Genomic DNA, 19,456 nt, shown 5'->3' with positions numbered 1-19,456 from the left:
GGAAGGCGGGTGTTTCCGTGCACGTTCGGGGAGCGCCGGAAGCGGCGCGAGGAGGCGCGGCGGCCGCCGGGGGAGCTTTCGCGGGAGTGAGCGGGGCAGGCAGGTGAGCAGCGGGGACCGGTCCGGGCTCCGGTGCGGAGCCGGTTTTCTCGCCCGCCTCTTCCGCGGGGCGAGCGTGACACGTGGTCGCGGCGGAGCCGGTGGCGCGGCCCTCAGCCCCAGCCCGCGGGCTATGCCGGCCCGTCGGCCGCTGCGCTCCCGCCTGGGGCCGCAGCCGTGGCCGGGCGCGTGCGCGGGTGGTCGCCGAAGCGTCTGCGCGGCCCGTCCTGGGAGCCCCGGGGTGCTGGGAGCGGGGCCCCGCGTCCTGCACTGCGGAGAGCCCCGGACCGGGCCTTTTTGTTTTCCCGGGTTTCTGGGAGGTTGGGATGGATGAAAGTGGCGGGACGGGAGGGGTGGGATGTGTGACCTTCTCTGGGCTGCTGCGCCAGCACCCAGGGTGGATGTGGTAAACTTTACCTTTTATTCCTTTTAAAAACCCATTCGTGACAATATTTTGACTTTCAGTTTACCTTTTGGTTTTGTTTTGAAGGGAAGGATGTTACTACTTCTGCATACTTCGGAGAGTTATTTTAAACTTCAGTAATGAATGTCTGAAGGCAATCTAAATCCCGTTGTAAACACTGCAGTGAGGCATCTTGTGGGTATGATGGTGCAACAACAATATCTTTATGTTTCTAGAGGGATGAATAAGACATGAGTGTGTCACTTAGATTATTTCCTTAGAAGTACTACAATAAATCTTTGTGCTTAGCTTAACAATAAGATGTCCTGTAGTATATTTAAGTATTAGTATTTAAACACTTTAAATCTGTTCTCCATCATTCTTTGTTCTTACTTGTACTCCTTAAGTTGGCTCTTTACCATGCATTAGGGTTTTCAGGGATTGTCTTATAACAGTTCTTTATTTGAGGTGTCTGGGACTTCAAAGTAACAGAGACTCTGTCAGAAATACGTAAAAAGATGTGGAAACCTACAGAATCTGTGCAAGCAATGAGTAGAGTTTGATACATCTATTTGCCCTGGGTGAAATATTTGGAGTTGGTTGGTACTTTCAAGTGTAAATGTTGAAAGCATTGAAGTTTTGACCTGTTATGACAACAGCGTGGTGAAGTGACATATTTTGTTGTCAAAATGTTTGTGCTGCAAGACGAAAAGGCATGGTGGAAGCGGTTGTTTACATTGCCACTGCTAGCACAGCCAGCCCCATCGCAACCTGGTAGAATATTCTTTTCATAGCATTGACACTGATGAAGGGTGGGATGTTGGTAACCGCAGGTGTTCAGGCTAAGATAAGCACTTGTACATCAGTCATTGTGTTACTGTAACCCCCAGCACATTGCCTTCATTTCTCTTGCACCCAGGGACATATTAGAATGATGTGGTAAGAAAACTGAATCAGTAGGATTGTAAAACCTCATCAGAATGCTGCTGCTCTTAATATTTCTGGCTTTTTTCTGTTTTGAGCTGGGAGTTAATTTGGCTTTTGTGATCAGTGTTTGTGGTGTGTGTGCTTGTTGGTTGGTTGGTTGGTTTTTTCTTCTCTTATTTGAAGTCAAAATTATTGTGAACAAGTCAGAAAAGACTGGAAGAAAGTCTCTTCTTTCAAGTTATTTGGTATCTGGGTTGAATGTGCCTAAACTTGTTGCAATCATGTTTCTAATTGCTTTTGAAAAACTTATAGTCTAAGATTTGGTATTAGGAAGAAGTGGATTCTCTTGTCATGGCTGTTTGTACTCAGTGACTCTTTCGCAGTATTTTATATACTATCATGGTGGATTTTTCCCTCTGCTCTTACACTTCTGCTTTTTTATCTTACCAATTGAGGACTATGTCTAGTCAGTGTTTTCTACCTGTCCCAAATATGGGGGGAAAAAGTTACTTTTTTTTCCCCCAACTCAGTTTTATCTGTCCTGCCTCTTGTCTAGGTAAAAGACACTGGGATATCTTTGAAGCACTGTCAAATACAGTTTCTAATTGTTGGAAGAAAAAGCATTGGTTTTTGTCTTTATGTCCTCAAAGCAGCAAGTGTTGCAAAATTGGCCATGATATTTTGAAGACGTTACAGTTCTCTAAGTATCTTTCCTAGGTTTTACTCACACAAAAGCATCTAAACTTTTTTTTTTTTTGAGAGCTTTCCAAAGCAGAGGAGAGACAGATCTGACCTGCATTTGTCAATCTCAGCTGTTTGTCAAAGTAACAGTATAAAAACAGATATATCCCAGTAGCATCAGAGGTACTGCAGCTGCCTGCCTCTGCATTTATAACACAGCATTGGTTTTGTGCTTTGTTCACATATGCCAAAATGCAGCTGTCTGGGTTAGAAAGATGTATGTTTTTGAAACAAAAATGTAGATTCTGCAGGTTGATAGCACACACTGGAAAATAACAGATCCTGGAGAAGTAGATATTTCTAGCCATGATGACAATTGATGTCTCAAGTAAGTGTAAACAGACAAGAATTGTGTACAAAATATTGTAGAATACTGGAGTGCTTTTGCGAATGTGTCATCTTTTCTTTAGCATATAGTATTTAGAAAGCAAAAAAATAATAAATAGGTGATTCACTGATAAAGAAAACTCTATTGTACAAAGAAATCTGAAGTTTAAGTGACCCACATAATCTGCCCAGTGAAGAAACCCTTCTTCTGTGACAACAGTTACACCAGCACAGAGCAAGACATAGTGCTCATAGTGCTGTGATAGTCGGAGCAAAGCCATTCTTGGCAGCTGGCCACAGTGGAGCAGCTTGCGCTGCGTTAATAGAATAGCTTCTGCATATGCTGGAGCGTCTTTATTTGAGAAAATAAAGACCTTGCTTTAGGGAAAGCAGTCACCTCTGATGAAAAATAGGAAAAGGTTTTTTACATTAATATAGCAAGTGATTATATAATGATATTCAAGAAATATCAACTACCTTTGCTGCATATGCTAATAGAAAGTTGTCAATATGAGTGACAATGGTGTTAGGTGTGAAACAAAACTAGATTTATTTATTTTTTAAATCTTTGTTTCAGAAAAACTTTGTACTGAGAAAACAAATGAATCTGAATACAATGTAGTAAACTTGAGGTTTGATCTCTTGAATCCTTGCTAATGGAATCATCTCATATTGATCCTGAGAGGTTAGTCTCTTCATGGTTCTTATTAAAGCAGTGTTAGGTCACATCATTTAAGAAATGTTGTTGTGTTTGTTGTTTTTTTTTTTTTTTTTTTTAATAGAAACAGATTAAATGTGCTCAAGGTGCTGGAAAAATGCATTTTCTTCCCTTTAGTTTATTTTTCTGGTATTTTTGGATGTGTCCTTTATCTCATTGGTCTCAGCTAAAATTTTTCTGTTTAGTCTTCTTTATAAAATTGGTCTCTTCCTGCTTTTTTTCCTTAACAGCATTTTGAGAAATGAACTTGGTGATTGATTTTTGTCTGATTAATTTTCTTAATTTCATTCCTTTAAATACAAAATATTCTCACTTCTGAGATTTTTTTTTCTTCTTCCACCTCCATACTTCTTGTCTGATGTAACTGTGTTATCTTTTTTCTTCAGTCTGTTGGCTTTTGTGGTAGTATATCTCTGCCTTTTTTTCCAGCTCGCGTTTTTGTTTTGTCAAAATACTGGTAATAATTCTTGCTAGTTTCCATGAGGTCCATCAACAATGATAAAAATGCAAGTGTTTTTATCAGCATTGCTGTCTGATAGTATAACAGAGCGTGTACGTGAATATCGGTGCCTGCTGCCAGTGATGTGATTTGGGATGTTGGAGGTGGCTTGACATGATGCGTGAGCTTGCACCAGCTTTGGTGGCACTAAAATGAAATGTGTTGCTTTTTGAACATGGTGTCCAGTTAAGGATTTCTGTCACTGCTGCAGGCAGCAGGGCATGGATGCTATTGTGCTTGTCAAAATGCAGAGAAATCCATTTGACAACCTTATCTGAATCCAGCTTCTGATACTTGCTATTGTTCTGAAAACTGAGCCAGATTTGCCATGAGGTCCAAGAGTCTTTGTGCCTGGAGAGGGGGGTGGGCTGTGGAGGAGCAGGGGTGGGAGCAGGTGCTTGCCAGCCCAAGGAATGGTCCACCTTGGGCAAGGGCTGGGCCTGAATAACCAGCGGCAAAGTGTTTTGAGAAAGAGCGTGTGACGCTCTTCCAGTGTAATGATTTTGACTGGCATCAGCTAATTCTGTCCCTCCCCATACAAGTAAAACATAGGAGTGTTCAGGTATGGTTCTAGTACAAAGAAAAGAGGATTGTGAGGACAGCGTAAGAGCAGATAGAGCACCCTCCTGCTGAGGTGGGAAATAAAGGGCAGAGGGTTGACCTAAGAACAGTTAATGCACATATAGCCCCTGCTGTGAATTTTTAAAGCTTCAGCAGAAGTCCCTGAAGTAGGGAATGAAGAAAAATTGAGGCAGTGACTGTGAAAGTGCCAGGAAGGGGTTTCTGATGGCTATGCCTAACCAACAGATACAGCAACGGTTTCAGAATTTCAGACCAACAAATACAGCAATGGTTTCGGAACTGGTAGCTGGAGCACACTGGAGAGGGCAAGGTCAGCAGACTCTCTCTCTTACCATTACCAAAACTAGGACCAACCAAACTCTGTTGGTGTAGTCTGCTTGTGATTCATAATCTGTGACTACAGCAGACTAGTCCTGTGTCTTGGTTATGGAACATACCTAAGGTCAAGTCTGTTATAAAATGTAAGAATATTTTATGAAGATACTCTTATTCATTTGTAACAATGGTAGGGTCAAAACTTTCTGAGCATAAAGGCTTACTACAGTTGAGGAAAGAGCTGCTTCATTGGGATTTGCCATCCATTACCAAAGGAAAAGCGTTTGTTAAACCAAACTTTTCATTACCCTCTCATCACATGCAACTGAGTCTTATTTTTCTCCACTTAATGATACTTAAAGGCAGAAAATAAGTATAAGTGAATATATTAGATAGTTTCCTGAGTGTTCTTAAGAAAGCTATTACAGTGGTTTCCAAAAACCCTTGCTAAAAATGGACGAAAAACTGAGACTTGAAATAGTGAGTAAAAGATGGTAGAAGGGAAAGAAAATATCTAGAATTTATTAGGAAAGTGTTTTATCTGTAACAATTTGTCACACAAAATTGTTTAATATTGTGAATCCAGCTGAGTAGTTCATATTCTTTCTTAATTGAGTGTAGTGAATTACTCTGTACTAATTCAGACAGATAATGGGCAGTTGAAATATTTAGTTTTTAAATGCCTAGTTTACTTTAAAAAATGTGCTTATGAATATATATGCATATTTTTGCTGACTTCAGTTTCTTAATTTTGTAGGTAATTGAATGGGTCTTCAGAAGCAGAGTTGCTAAAACTGACAGAAAAGTAAGTATGTGAATGTTCGTTTTTCACAAAAATATATATCTGACTTTGTGCCATCTCTGTTTACTTAATAGACCCTTTACTTAAAATTTGTACTAAGAAATATTTTTATATAGCCTCATAAGTCTGTTTCCAAATAAGTTTTTTTATTTTGTAGAAGTAGATAATGTTATGTATTTCTCCTTCTGAACATGTCCTGCTGTTTATTTTTCTTATTGATTATTTTTAATAGCTAGAGTGACCATTATGAAGGTAAACTTTGAAAAATGTAATTCTAGCAATTTCTTATCTATTTTTAAAAATGTGTAGTCTAAATTTGTCATTTTTAATATCATCAGGAAGATTTCAGCTCCTCAAGTTCGTGTTATTTAACACAGTGTGACTAGAATCTCTTATGCTGATGGTTTATTTCCAGCTGTATTTAGTGATTAATTTTGAATGTCACCTTTCCCTGGAAAGAGGAATTTTTGTGTTCTGCTGGCTCCCAATTTAAAAGAGGAAAATCTGCATGTGAAGAATGCATTTCATTCATGTATTCAAAACGGTTTTGTACTAACTGAATGATGTGTTGTGTTTTAACATCTTTCTAGATGCTTGAGCTGATCAAATAATTCTAAGTTAGTATACTATATAAAAAGTAGAAATTCTTCAATCTAATATATAGGAATTGAACTCTTTCTTAAAAAAGTTGGGGAACCTTTATTTCTGTGCTCACTATCCTTTTCATAATGAGTCCAGTTTTGGCTAATTGGATTTTTATTATCTTCAGTGGCATATCGAAGAGATGAAATGTGGTCTGAAGGGCGATACGACTATGAGAGAGTTCCAAGAGAACGTGTCCCTCCAAGGATTCATCCTGATGTAAGTGTATAGTATGTTTCTTTAGCATTATGCCATTATACTATGTTTATACCATGATTTGTACCATAAACGTTGGATTTGTGTATGTATTGTAGTACCTAGTATACCTCAAGTTCCCTTCTTTTCTCATTCATTTAAGTCAACGATCTAGCACACGCATCTGCACAGAGATAATAGGATGCCTACAAAATTAAATCTTGTATTTATTTCCAAATCCATTGAAAGTGTTATAGAATATTTGTCTCCTGATGAATTGATTTTTTTTGTGTGTGTGTGTGTAATTCTTTATATTATTCAACACAGGATTTTTGGTAATCTCTGGAAAACCAAAGGCCATACTATATCATATTTTTCCTCAGACTTTTTTTTTGTTCGTTATTACATCTTTGAAGTGATTTGAGGTGATAAAATAAATACTTTCACTATTGTTCTTGTCACCAATGCAGTTTTTTATGATGATACTGAAAATATAGAAGGAGATGTTTACAAAAAAAGTAAAAAATACATCTTTACTAACAAAATGTGATTTGGAGCCTTGTAAGAGAAATGCTTATCACTCGCCTGAGTGCTGATGGAAATCTACTTTGTAGGCATGGAGACGTCTACTGTATGTTATACTTGTAAAAGCAAACACAAAAGCTGTGCTTACTCTTACTTTAGAATGCTTTTAGAAAATCTGTGTGCCAAAGAGTTGAGTAATTTTTTTTTTCTCTCCTGTGTCTGAAGGCTTTAGAGAAGAAAGAAAACAGGTTGTAACTTTGTCTTCTGAGCTATTACACCTTAAACAGAACTTAAGTATAAATATCAAAAAGTATTCTTAATGTTCTATGCAATGTACATTTTGCAAAATAAAATTTTAGGTACCTGTACCTGTTATCTGACTTTTCCTTAGTTCCTTTAAATGTTGGAATAATAGCATAACTGATTGAGCATACTTTCTGGGTTTCCTCTACCATATTTTCAGCTTGTTTTGGAAACATACCAATGTTGATGTACTTGGTAACTAGTTACATAGTCTTCTCTATTGAGTAGTATATTAGTGTTTGGCTGCTTGGTGACATTTTATCTCTCTTTACAGGCAATAACAGAATTTTTGCATTTTCAGCAAACTGGAAATCAGATAAGTTTGCACAGGGTATTTAGTCAGGTGCTTCTCCAAAATATTTATCAACAGTAGGACATGAGGAAAGGCAGAATGTATTTTCTCAGATTTTAATTTTTTTAGTCAGTGTTTGGCTTGACTAACACATTGCTAATTTAATCTAACCACTGCATCAGTGACATTCCTAAATCTTTTTAGTCTTTCAAGATATCCAGGGAACAATGCATAGCATATATGTTATGAAAATTTACTTTAAAATTTAAAAGATATGATGCAAGAATTTACTAGATGGTTCAATGCTAGCTTGATATTACATGTGTTTGGAACTGGGGATGAAGGGACTAGCAGAATACACTCATTTATCACAATCAGTACTATCCATCTGCACCAAAACAACACCCACAGTAGCTGGGCAAACCAAGATTTGGTGTCCCTCTGCCTTACTGAAAGATCGATATGAAGCCCCTTCTCGTACAGCTCTACTGATTCGAGATAGTTGGCAGGCAGTTTCTGTCCTTGTAAGCCTGTGTCATTGTGTCTGTGTCCATGTAGAGAGGTCTGACTTAATTTTGACTAGTCATGTAAAATTGAATTAATTTATTCAATCTGTGAATGTGCTGAGCATTAGCTGATACATTGGAACTGAGACACAACAGTGATACAGAATGAAGTATCTCTTGTTTGAAAGAGCAAGAGACTTGTCCTAATCTAAACTGGATGCTAATTATATCTCAAGTATAGGTTGCAGTAGAAATGCATGCTTTCAGATCCTGGTAAACAATGTAAAGTTGCAGGCACTTGGCACAATTAACTGTAAGTGGATACACCTTGAACTTTCATGTAAATGTCCTTCTGAATGTCCATTTATTTATGTGATGGGGACTTCTGGGTCAGCTTAAAGCACAGAGCAGTTTTGTTTTGCCTTCAGAGCACATCTTCTTTGTAAGACACTAAACTAAAAAAGAAACAAACAAAACCCAACAAAACCCACAAAAAAACCCAGACCAAAACAACCCCCCAAAAAAACAAACTAAAACTAAACAAAAAAACCCTAAAGAACAAACAAACAAACCCAAACCCAACAAAACCCCAAAACAAAAACCAAAAAAACATGGAGGATGTTCAATGAGATAAGAGTGGATCAAGCGTTGTGGCTGTGTGGATGTGTTTGTAGTTTGGCTTTGGATTGCCCTCTAGTGAAATTGTTGGATGGCCTCTGAAATCAGAGCTAACTTTTTTGTGTGATAATATTTAGCAGTTTGTCAATTTAATGTATTTTTCTACAAAAAAAATTGGTGCTTTGAACTGTAACTTGTACTACTATTAAAAAATCTAGTCTGAGTATCTCCATCCCCCAGCTGCGTATGCTAACTCAAGTCTCTCCATTTCTAGCTTGTGTTTTTAAGGCCCATAGAAAAAAAAAATCTGGCTAAAGGAAGAAGGCTTAATATACAAGGTCTTGCATTCCTGTTTTTGTTTGCTTTATATTTGCAGTTGGCTTATATAATACTTAGTTCTAGAAAACTGAATTTGTATGTTTTACAGCTGTGCAATTTACACTTAGTAGACACAGGATTTCTTTAATTGGTAAATGGTATGTGACATTTCATTTGAAGGAAATACAATAAATTAATTTTGTATTCTAGCAGAAAGCTACCTGAAACTTGCATTAAAAGAAAAACCAAGAGTGTTAAAACTCTGTCGCTTGAATCCTCAGATCACTTACTGCATTGTGTTGAGAAGACCCTCATCTATTCAGATTATGAAGCAAGGACTGTCTTTGCTACAATCTCCATAGTGTGGAGGATATAATTGACATTAAGAAAATTGATAGTATTTTCAAGTGGGCTCTTGGTTTTACAGACCTCACAGGTGTAACTTCCTTTATTGCATTCCTAAGTTAACGTAAAAGTCTCTGAGAAATATATGTGGCTAATGCTTAAAAAAAGAAAGTTGATGCTTAGAATGTAGCTAATGCTACCGCTTTAAACTTTCAAAAGAAACTTAAACCATGTTGAAAATTTTCCTTCTATAATTTAATGTGTAATGCCTAAGGATAACATCTGAATAGTGTCCAACTAGATTTAATAGGTTGTTCCACCATCAGACTTGCATAGTTTTTAATGTTTGTTATTGTCTTGTGCTTTTTCAGCTTTAAGATTGTTATAGACCTGTATTTAGAGATAACTTGGTTTTACTTTTGTGTATTCACTACAGATTTCCAGCTGTTAATACCAATATGATTTGTTTGTTTTGTGGTTTAGGATGATTACCATAGAGTAGTAAACGTTGCGCCCAAGAAACCACCACTGCTGGAAAGACCTGGGGATGGGAATTACAGTCGATATGATGATTACAGTCACGCCGACTACAGAGGCTACGAAGAGGGTCGCAGTTTTGCCCATGACCGAAGAAGTGGCCCTCCACACCGAGGTGTACGTAAGGTGATTCTTTTCACATGTTTGTGATGTTTATCTTCTCATTTAAGCTTGAATAGTGAATGATTAAAATATTATTTTTGACAGAGCATTGTTGTTAGTGAAGTTCTCATAAAATGAAACAGAACTAATAGAAAAAACATCTAGGTTTTGATCCTTAGTGCTTTTTTGAAGTTACTGTGCTTCTAAGACTTTTGTGATTTATATGGTAATACCTGTTTGCTGCTTCTTATGGTTCCTCCTTACTCTGTTGACTTAAAAAATAGCCCTTGTCCAGCTCTCTGGAAAGCTGAGAGTCTGAACTGAGAAAACAAAAGTGGCCAGAAGTCCTCTCGGTAATGCAATGTAAAGTTATCTGGATGAATAGAAGAATGACTACAAAATCTTTCTATTTAGCAAATCCTTGCACACGCAACTTGTTGAATGTTGTCTACCTATCCTTCTAATTTGCACGGTTATTCACTTATTTAAGATTCTGACATGATGTTGAATGCATTTTTTTTTTCCCAGTAACTACGGATAAGTACAAAATGTGTGGTCCCTTTGAAAGGTCATTACTGCTTCCTCCTCCACCCCAGCTGTTTGAAATTATGTAATTTCAAGCTAGTGATGATAATTTACATTTTGTTCAGTCAAGATCCATATATATAGTTTGGAAATTTTTGTAGTTTTTGTGTTTTATACAGCATTTCAAAGTTGCTCTCTTGAGCATTGTGATAAATGATTAATACTTTATTTTAGCTCATTAAATGCTTTGGTTTTGCAGTAAGTAAGTAAGTACCATTTGGCAACTAAATGTACCTCACATCCGATGTTGAGATACACATCACGCAGTTGTTTTGCATGTGTGTTTTTGCAGGATGAATCAGGATACAGATGGCCAAGGGATGATCATCCTGGAAACCGGCATCCAGAATACAGGTATTTTATAAGACTTCACAGTAGTGTCATGCATGGACTGGGATTGTTTGGGGCATTTTTTTTTTTGTTCTCAAAATGGTTTGTAGAGCAGAGGAATAAAGTGACAGCGAAATGGGAAATGGCATCTGTTACAGACGATAGTAGAAAAGTGGCTTCTAGTTGTATTGTTTGAAATATAAACTAAATAAATGGTGTGATATGAAAGTCTCTATTTTAGTATTTGATTATAAAGGATAAGAAGCCTTACGATAGCATCTTTAGGATGTTAGCCTGGGACTGGAAATAGTTTAGTGCAGCTCCCTGATCAGTCACACTTTTTACATGACTTCAAAGAATTCTTTGGTCTAATATTTGCTGCTGTGACTGCAGCACCTTGGGGTCACAATACAGCAGAAAGATACCTGCAGCATTTTAAAGGTTGCTGGCGTGAATAATGAGATCATGAAGTTTACCACAGCCGCCTTCTGACCTCCCTGTTTTCTTAGGTGGACTGATAAGGAGGTATTTCCATCATGCATCATTAATTTCTGTGAGCGTTTCTCAATCTGTACTTCAGGTTTCTATCTATGAAATGTAAGGAATAGTGTTAAACAATAGGACTATAATATACATACGCCTGCAATGATGTTTGATATGGGATTATTTGATAGGACAAATAAAGTGCATAGGATAGCGTTACATGCAAAAATTTATAAACAAGAATGAAACTCACCTTAAAAATTCGGACAAGAATGAATTGTTAGTGCAACTGAAATATTAACAGTCTAATCTAAGAATCACTTTTACTTCAAGAACTGAAGTATTAGCTGTCTAAGAAATCACTCCTTGTTCAAATTTAATTCTTGTGGAAAGATTATGTCTACACAGAAAAAAAAATGCAGTGATAACAATTTTGCCTGAGTTGTTATTGTACACACACTTCTTATATTCTAAACATCTTTCTTCACCTGCTCTTGTGGGTCTTAAGGTCAGTCGTGGTCAAACAGTGAGTTGTCAGCATCTTCACTCTTGCTGGGTAGAATTTGATGTTTGTGTTGATGGCTGCTTCTTCCTCACCATAAGATGCACCTGGGGTCATTTTTAGGTTTGTTAACATGCTTTCACGTCCTTGTTCATTCTTCATTGGTCTACAGCTCCTTGTTACAGCCAGCTTTACCGTATGTGGTGCCTTTTGGATATGTTAGATACTATTTTCCTTGTTCTTTTTGTTATCTCTAGAACTAGTTTTGTCTGTCTGACCAGTGGTGAATCATTCATAACCCAGAAGTTTCCAGTGCCAGGCTCGTGCCCCCTTCTGTTGTCATCTCATGCCTGTACTTTTATATGCCACATCCCATTTTTCCACTTCTCAAGGTGTCTGATATTAAAACAGGCCTGTATTTCTATATAACACATCATGTTGTTAGCCCGAAATATCTGACTCTACATAGAATAACTCCTTGTCTTTATCAAATGATGGTTGTACCATGCAAAGATCAATAAAAGTAAAACAAGTTAGCTACAGATACCTGGTCAGCTAGAAAAATAGCTGCTAAAGCTGTACCAAGGTGAAAAAAAGACTTCAGGCAGTTCAAGAAAAGCTCAGATAGAGCAAGCCTGACAAGCTTGCTCAAAACCTCAGTCTCAAGGCCTCGCAGGCTCAATAGGAAGCTGTTACTGAAAATGCCATTACAGTGCTGTGGGGCTACACAGTTGCAGCAGCTATCTGTTCCTCTGAATGTGATGATTTAAGTGTAGCATAACTAGGTTATTATATAACCTCACTGTAAAAAATCCAAACTGTAAGGGTATGTACTAGACTTCTTTCAAAATTCCATTCTTGGGGCTGGAAGCAAGTTCTGGAAAGTGGTAAGAAACGTGTAGAAGTTTTTGCAAATTTTCTTCCTACATTACAAGAATAAGAATTGTTTGAAGCTGGGAGAGAAAAAAAGACAGTATATTTTACACAGTACAAGAGTGGCACCCAGTGGTCAAAAAGATTGTCTTAAATGCATCCTGATTTCTTCCTCATAAAATGTGAGAATAAAATGTCAACTCCTGTTGCTGATGTCTTTAAAAATGTGTTGCGTGGTAGGCGATGGTCCCATCTGAGTCATTATTATATATTTCAGAATATGTAACTGTTATGCAACTGCAGTAGCACTACGAAAGAACTTCATAAGAGATATTTGGTTCAATTAAGGGTATGGGAATCTATTTGTGATTGAAGGAAGCTCTGCTGATATATAAATATGTGTTAGCATGGCAGAAGTCTGATTGTACAGAAGAGCACAGGAATAGTAAATAACCTTGAATGTCAAATCCTGTGATCAGACTGCTAAACACTTGTAGTGTTATGTGCTGGATAATAAACTTGATATGATTTGTTTTTCTCTCACTATTGAGCTATGTAGTGGATCTCAACAGAGGAAATCAAAGTACAGTACTTGGTATATGTTGTCTCCTGTGGTGAAAATGCTAATTACTTTTCATTTCAAAAAATTTGCACTAGAAAACAGGAGATTAAAAAATTATTATATGCAAAGATGCTTTTGCTTTGGGTATGAGAAGTTATTTTGTGTAAGTTCTTCTGGAGTACACAAAAATATTTTTTTTTTTCCTTTGAGGTAATAGAAGAGATTTAAGATCACTTTAACCAGAAGTACTTTTTAAGAAATTGCATTGAACATGGCTAAAACATAGTATGCAGTTAAATTTCTGAAGCTAAAGACACTCAGGAGACTTGTAAAATTAATGGGTTTTCATAGTCAGTACAGTGACTATAAGTTCTAAAAAGAATAGCTCTTTATTGACATAAATAATCAGTTTTCTTGAGTATTTTTAAAAATTCATTCAGCAGCTAAAAATGTGCTATAAGAAGTTGTTGTTAATATTATGTTTAGCATTTCCTCTTAAGTTGCCAAAAACCAAAGCAGGAGAATGTGAATGATTAATGCTTAACTGTCAAAAAGTAATTTCTGATGTCTTACTTTTTCCATGTTTGTTTCCCATATCTTTGGAGTGATGAAAAACATTAGTAGAGATTCTCCCAAAGTGAAAGAAGCTGCTTAGATGGAATATCAAAATTCCTTAAATGATGCAGAATTTTAGGGGGTGAAAATTTCCTATATGGAAAAAAAACGTATGTTAGGTTTTTTGGGAGGTAGGTCGTTTTTGTTACTGTAGTTGTTTCTTCTGTGTGTTTGTTTTGTTGTTTTTGTTTTGTTTGTTTGTTTGTTTAAGCTTCTTACCTCGTATTTAAAAATTGGAAGTGTGTGTTTACTTAGCAGTTGTGTAGCTGTGATGTGTCCACTGACCAGCAGCAATTCTCCATGAGGGACAGGATTGTTGAGGTTCTACCACTTGCCTCAGCTGTGTTTTTTCTTGCCGCCTTATGGAGTTACGCTTCAGTTTCTAAGCAGCTGCTGTTTGCTGGTAGTCTGCCATTGAGTAGAGCATTGCTGATCCTTCTGCTCTTTCCCGGACTACTCATTCTTGAGAATTGTTAGCCTTGTTTTATACTGTGCTCAGTGACCAGCTCTCATCCTGACCATGACTTCTTTATGGTAATATAATTTTTAATATGTAAAAAATAAAGTAATTCAGAGAATGTGCTGGGCATGGATATCAAAATGAGTTACCAACCCTTTTTCTCTTGGTCTGACCTAAGGGATTCTTGATGGATTTCTGAGCTCCAGGAACTGATGTAAATTGTGTAACCTTGCAGTTATAGTTCGGTTTGAAGTGGCTTTTGGTTCAGGCCTAGTTGGCGTGTATAAAGAATTGTACATCAAAGGAGGATCTCTTAGTTTGGAGAACAGAGAATTTTCTGCACACATGGTGACAGTTTTAATGTATCAGTTGCTGATGTTATGAGAATTGTGAAACTGGGAAATTATGAGAGGAGATCAAATAACACGACTTATCTTTTACTGATGTTGATAACTTCTGGGGCTGTGTTATTACTTGTCTTTAGTGATATATCAAACTAATTTATTCAAAACACTCAAATTATTTTGTGCATGTCATATTTTTTGAGAAGTTGCAGGGAACAGTGCAGTTAGATGTTGAAGAACTCAGATTTTACAGTACTTCTGTATGGGCCTCATAGCAATGGATTTTGGATGCAAGTTCATTTTTATGAAGTCAGATGAGCTTTTCGGTGTGAAATGCTTTAGAAGATTGTTAACTGCTGTTCGCTTTAGTCATCCTAATTTTTAATCCTTTTGAGTGCACAGAGCATTACTTTATTATTTTTTTTCAGCCAAACTGAGTTCATAAGATGTGAAATATGCGAAACTTGGCAACTTAAGATGGGTAAGATTCATCTTCAAAGAGAAATTACAAAATGACGCGCTTGTAAATCCCAGCTGTACATGTATTAAATTTGATCCTTAAAATTATCTGAGGTCCAGATTTTTGTAATATAAGGACTGACGTATTTGTAGATGAAGCACTCTGCATCAGTAGTAAAGTTGGTTCCTAGGATACAAACTCCTGAGAACTGGCTCATGTAGGACATTTTGAGTATCTTTTACTCAAGATACAGATTCATAGAATACCAGGTTGGAAGGAATCTCAAGGATAATCTGGTCCAACCTTTCCTGGCAAAAGCACAGTCTAGACAAGATGGCCCAGCACCCTGTCCAGCTGAATCTTAAAAGTGTCCAATGTTGACGAATCCGCCACTTCCCTGGGGAGATTATTCCACTGGCTGATTGTTTTCATTGTGAAAAATTTCCCTCTTTTGTCCCATCAGAATCTCCCCAGGAGTAACTTGTAGCCATTACCGCTTGTCTTTTCCATGTGCCTCCTTGTAAAAAGGGAGGCTCCATCTTCTTTGTAGCCACCCTTTTAGCTACTGGAACATGGTGATAAGGTCTCCCCCAAGCCTTCTTTTCTCAAGGCTGAACAAGCCCAGTTCTCTCAGCCTTTCCTCATATGGTGGCTTCCCAGCCCTTTGATCATTTTTGTGGCCCCTCTCCTTCCTGTCCACATCTTTTCTTATATAGCCGGGACCAAAACTTGCTGCTACTACGTGTCTTCTTCCCTGCTCCCCCTCTCCCCCATGTCCTGTGTGAAATAAGGAAGTAGTCTTAGTCCAATCTTTAATACTGATGCCTTTGTGTAGATAAAACAGATCTGCTTCTCTGTGGAGTGTACAGGAAATATTTTGTAATAGATAGAAATAATAAAAAAGTAATTTTGATGATAAAAACAAAAGAAGACTGTGTGCACATACACAGGCACATCACAAGAAGAGCCAGAGGCCATGGATGCATTGCAAAGAGGAAGTTTTATTTTAGTTACCTCTCTACTGGGGGATCTCCGAAGCCACACCTGAGCTCCCAGGCAAAGGTGACACCAGCGGAGACGCAGGCGCTGGTCAGTTCAGCCCTGCTGGAAGATCGCTGGGCCTGCTGAGCTCGCCTGTATTTCAAGGCTTCAGGCAGGCGCAGCCTCCTGCTCTTTCTCACAACAAAGCAGGAATCTCAGACACAGTGATAAGGTGCCCAGAGTTTCTCCCAGGCCTGTGTTACCTAACACAGAGGTTCTACTCATCAATCACACAAGGTCAGTAAGACAATTAGTGTGATGTGTGTGCTTTTTCTACAGACAGGTGCAAGTCACTTGAGCGTATTTACATTTAACTAACCTCCTCGCCAAATCTTCCGCTATATTCCCATACAAAGACCATCTGGCAAAATGTCAAAACTTAATTTTAAACAATTGGTGATCTGTGAACTACTAAGGTTTGTCTGTTCTATATTGTTTTTTGAAAATATTTGAAATCAATGGCACATTGCCTTTCCTTAGGATGGTAAAGCATAATATATCCCAATTTTTGTAGATGCATAAACCTTCACAGTGACACTTGCATTTACTGAAGTCCATGAAGAAAATTGGTAGCAAAGTGAGAGACAGAAGCCCAGCAATTGCGTCTTTCTGATCTCTGCTCGCACTACCCTGCAGTTTGGTGATTCACTCCTGGCAGGTGCAGTATGTGATGGCAGGATGTTCTACAGCAGGGGTGTCCAACTCATTTTCACTGGGGACCACGTCAGACTCACAGTTGCCTTGGAGTAACTACATTGAAACAGTCCTAAAATTACATTCAGCCCTTTCAAGGCAACCATGAGGCTGACATGGCCCCCAGTGAAACTGAGTTTGACACCCCTGCTATAGAGGAGTGATCTGAAGATTGTACGTTAAGAAGAAAATTGTTCTTTGCTGAGAATGGTTATTTTTAAACCAAAACTACCGAGAGTCTCCAGATAGAAGTTAAGGGCCACTGACACTTCTCAATAGACCAGGATTTAATATTGAGGGTTCAGATGTGTCATAGGCCAAGGCAGTTATCTTTACATTATCACTGTGCAATCACCTTTGAATTACAGGGGGTAGCTTCTTTCTTACCCCTCTGAAAGTATTTTTTTAGTGAATGAGACAGTGAACCTGTTTAAATAGTTTATGTTTATTTAAAACAGTGTATTATATTCTGGGAGGTCTTTAGGCTTTGGATTTAAATTTTCTTGTAATGTAAACTGATCTTTGTCTTGCTTATAGAAGAAAAACTTAGCCAAAAGGATTTATGAGATGGTGCTAAAAATGTACATAAGTCTGCTGTTCTGTTGCAATATTTGACAGGTCTTAAGGGACACCATACAAGAACCTCATTCTTTATTAAAAAACATGTGTGGAGGGAAATAAATATGGCAGTCACCCAAAGAAAATGGCCTTGCTTTTGACAGAGATTGATAAGCAGAATTCTAATCATATTCATTACCACATGCCTTTTTCTTTTAATAAATAAATGAATAAAATCTCTGCCAGAACACTGAACCTCTCCGGTATTCACATGAACTACTGGAGTGACTTGTTTATTCATATACAAAATTACCGTTTCCTTATAATAGGTCATTGTGGTAGATTCGTTATACCTGTCTGCAACTCTGGGCAAGGACTTGTCTGGTGAAATCTTTAGTTCAGAAGACCCATTGTATTAGGCTGCTAGCTAAATTAGTTTACCTTGGCTTATGGTATTTTGAGGCGGTAGAGGGGTGAATTAGAGCTTTTGGAACAAGATAATAGGCAATAGATAACTTAAAAGTAGATTCTGGTTTACACTGAATATTTAATGACTTCATATTACACTTCACGTCTTATGCAGCAGTCTTAGTGATTCAGTAGTTGCTACATTTTCTTTGAGGGTTGTTTTCTGCTCCACCACCTCTTTAGCACTTTTGTGCTTGGGACAAGCAGTTTGTTTGCAAACTGAGATACGTGTTTCATAATTTAAATTTTTTGTTGTTGTTACTTGGCCTAAATTGTTGTATTACTAATGCTTTGGGTTCCTTTGGACTGTGGGTTTTTATTTTGAATGTATTTGAAGAACTCGAATCTTCTCATGCAGATATCAGTGTTTTAAAACTGCCCTGTACTAAAAGCTGCATATAATTAAGAACAGTTTAAGACTCTCCACTACTACAGGTCAATGCAATTGAAAGTCTGGTTTTGTTGCTGTGGTGAATCTCTTTCTCCTATTTAAGTTAGAACCCTGAAATTTAGAACTATATGTGTGAACACTGACTGTTTTCTTACTTAGAATATGATGTCAAACTAAGTGTCTGCTGTTATTTATGTTGGTGGGACCTGCTTCATTTATATCTAGAATTATACTAGAAAATTCATTCAAAGCAAGACTGCTGTCACTCCACTTCTCAAATGTTTGTTGCTTGAGAGAATGAGGAGAAAAGGAGAGACTGGTGGACAGGCTTTCGATTGCAGAATTTTTTTGCCCATGCAAAAATATGAGGGGGAGGTAAAAGTTCCTCTTAGTTTCAACTAGACTTCTTGCTAATTGTGGGGTTATTCTGTAAGATGAATGTTGCTTTCACTGGCAGTTAGTTGTAGCTGTTGAGTGATTGCTTTTAATTTTTAAATACTTTTATTTGCATAACTGTTGACCATGATCCTTACTGAAGGTCTGTTTTCTTGTATTTCTTTGTATTCTCATTCCAATCCTAAAAAATGTGTTTGCTCTCAAAAATTGCTTACTGATAATTTTGTTCCTTTTAGAGGGTCTTACAGAACTCTGGTTTAATTGCTTATGCAGTTTTCATCTCAGGTTGAGGGGAAGAAGTTTGAATGTTAAAATCATAATATGTGCTGTATTGATAATTTAATTTAGTTTTCTCTTAATAATTTCTCCTGATGAGCTTCTGAGGTCAGTGCCAGTAAGTGCCAGTATTCTTGCCATTCAGCTGGGATCCTGGAACCTCCTGCACGAGTCTGACCTGTGATTTTTACATCCTAGCTGATAGAAGACTTTTTTGACTGTTGTTGGTTACAGAGTGTTCTGGCTGTTCCATTTCATTTTGGAATGATGCTATGGAAGCTTTGTTTTTCTAATCAAAACTTTTCATAGTTTCTTCTGTGAATTTGACAATTCTCATCTATGACTTAATACTACCTGATGGTTTTTTTCCCTGCTTAACCTGTAAATATACAGCCTCATGCAGTAGAGCTTACCCTTTATATGAAATGTAGTACAGTTCTAAATCTTGGATTTAACTCCTGCTGAGAACCATAAGAGAAAACTGGGCAAGCTTGTTTTTGAAAAGCATAATTACAAATTTCAGTCTGATTCTGTGTGTATGGTATTTCTTATACTTTGGTCCCTTGAAGTGTTTCGGTTATATTTAAACACAGCCTCTGTGTTGTGACTCTAAAGGATTGGCG

General features: G+C 37.5%; 1 protein-coding gene across 3 annotated transcripts in view; it reads left to right on the top strand.

The window, feature by feature from the left end:
• The first annotated feature begins 17 nt into the window (after nucleotides 1-17).
• The window catches only part of PPHLN1 (periphilin 1), a 64,845-nt gene continuing 45,406 nt past the window's right edge, over nucleotides 18-19,456 (top strand). For 2 of the 3 annotated variants that reach the window (XM_071803041.1, XM_071803033.1), the window contains exons 1-5: nucleotides 18-103; nucleotides 5,369-5,416; nucleotides 6,183-6,274; nucleotides 9,641-9,820; nucleotides 10,674-10,735. In XM_071803041.1, coding sequence (XP_071659142.1) covers nucleotide 5,416; nucleotides 6,183-6,274; nucleotides 9,641-9,820; nucleotides 10,674-10,735 — 335 coding nt within the window. In that variant the 5' untranslated portion in view covers nucleotides 18-103; nucleotides 5,369-5,415. The remainder of the gene's footprint in view (nucleotides 104-5,368; nucleotides 5,417-6,182; nucleotides 6,275-9,640; nucleotides 9,821-10,673; nucleotides 10,736-19,456) is intronic. The other variant, XM_071803049.1, reaches the window with a different exon arrangement.

The sequence above is a fragment of the Patagioenas fasciata genome, chromosome 1, assembly GCF_037038585.1.
Source record: "Patagioenas fasciata isolate bPatFas1 chromosome 1, bPatFas1.hap1, whole genome shotgun sequence".
Lineage (NCBI taxonomy): Eukaryota > Metazoa > Chordata > Aves > Columbiformes > Columbidae > Patagioenas > Patagioenas fasciata.
The sequence above is the reverse complement of the archived record's forward strand: the minus strand, read 5'-3'. Positions and strand labels throughout refer to the sequence as shown.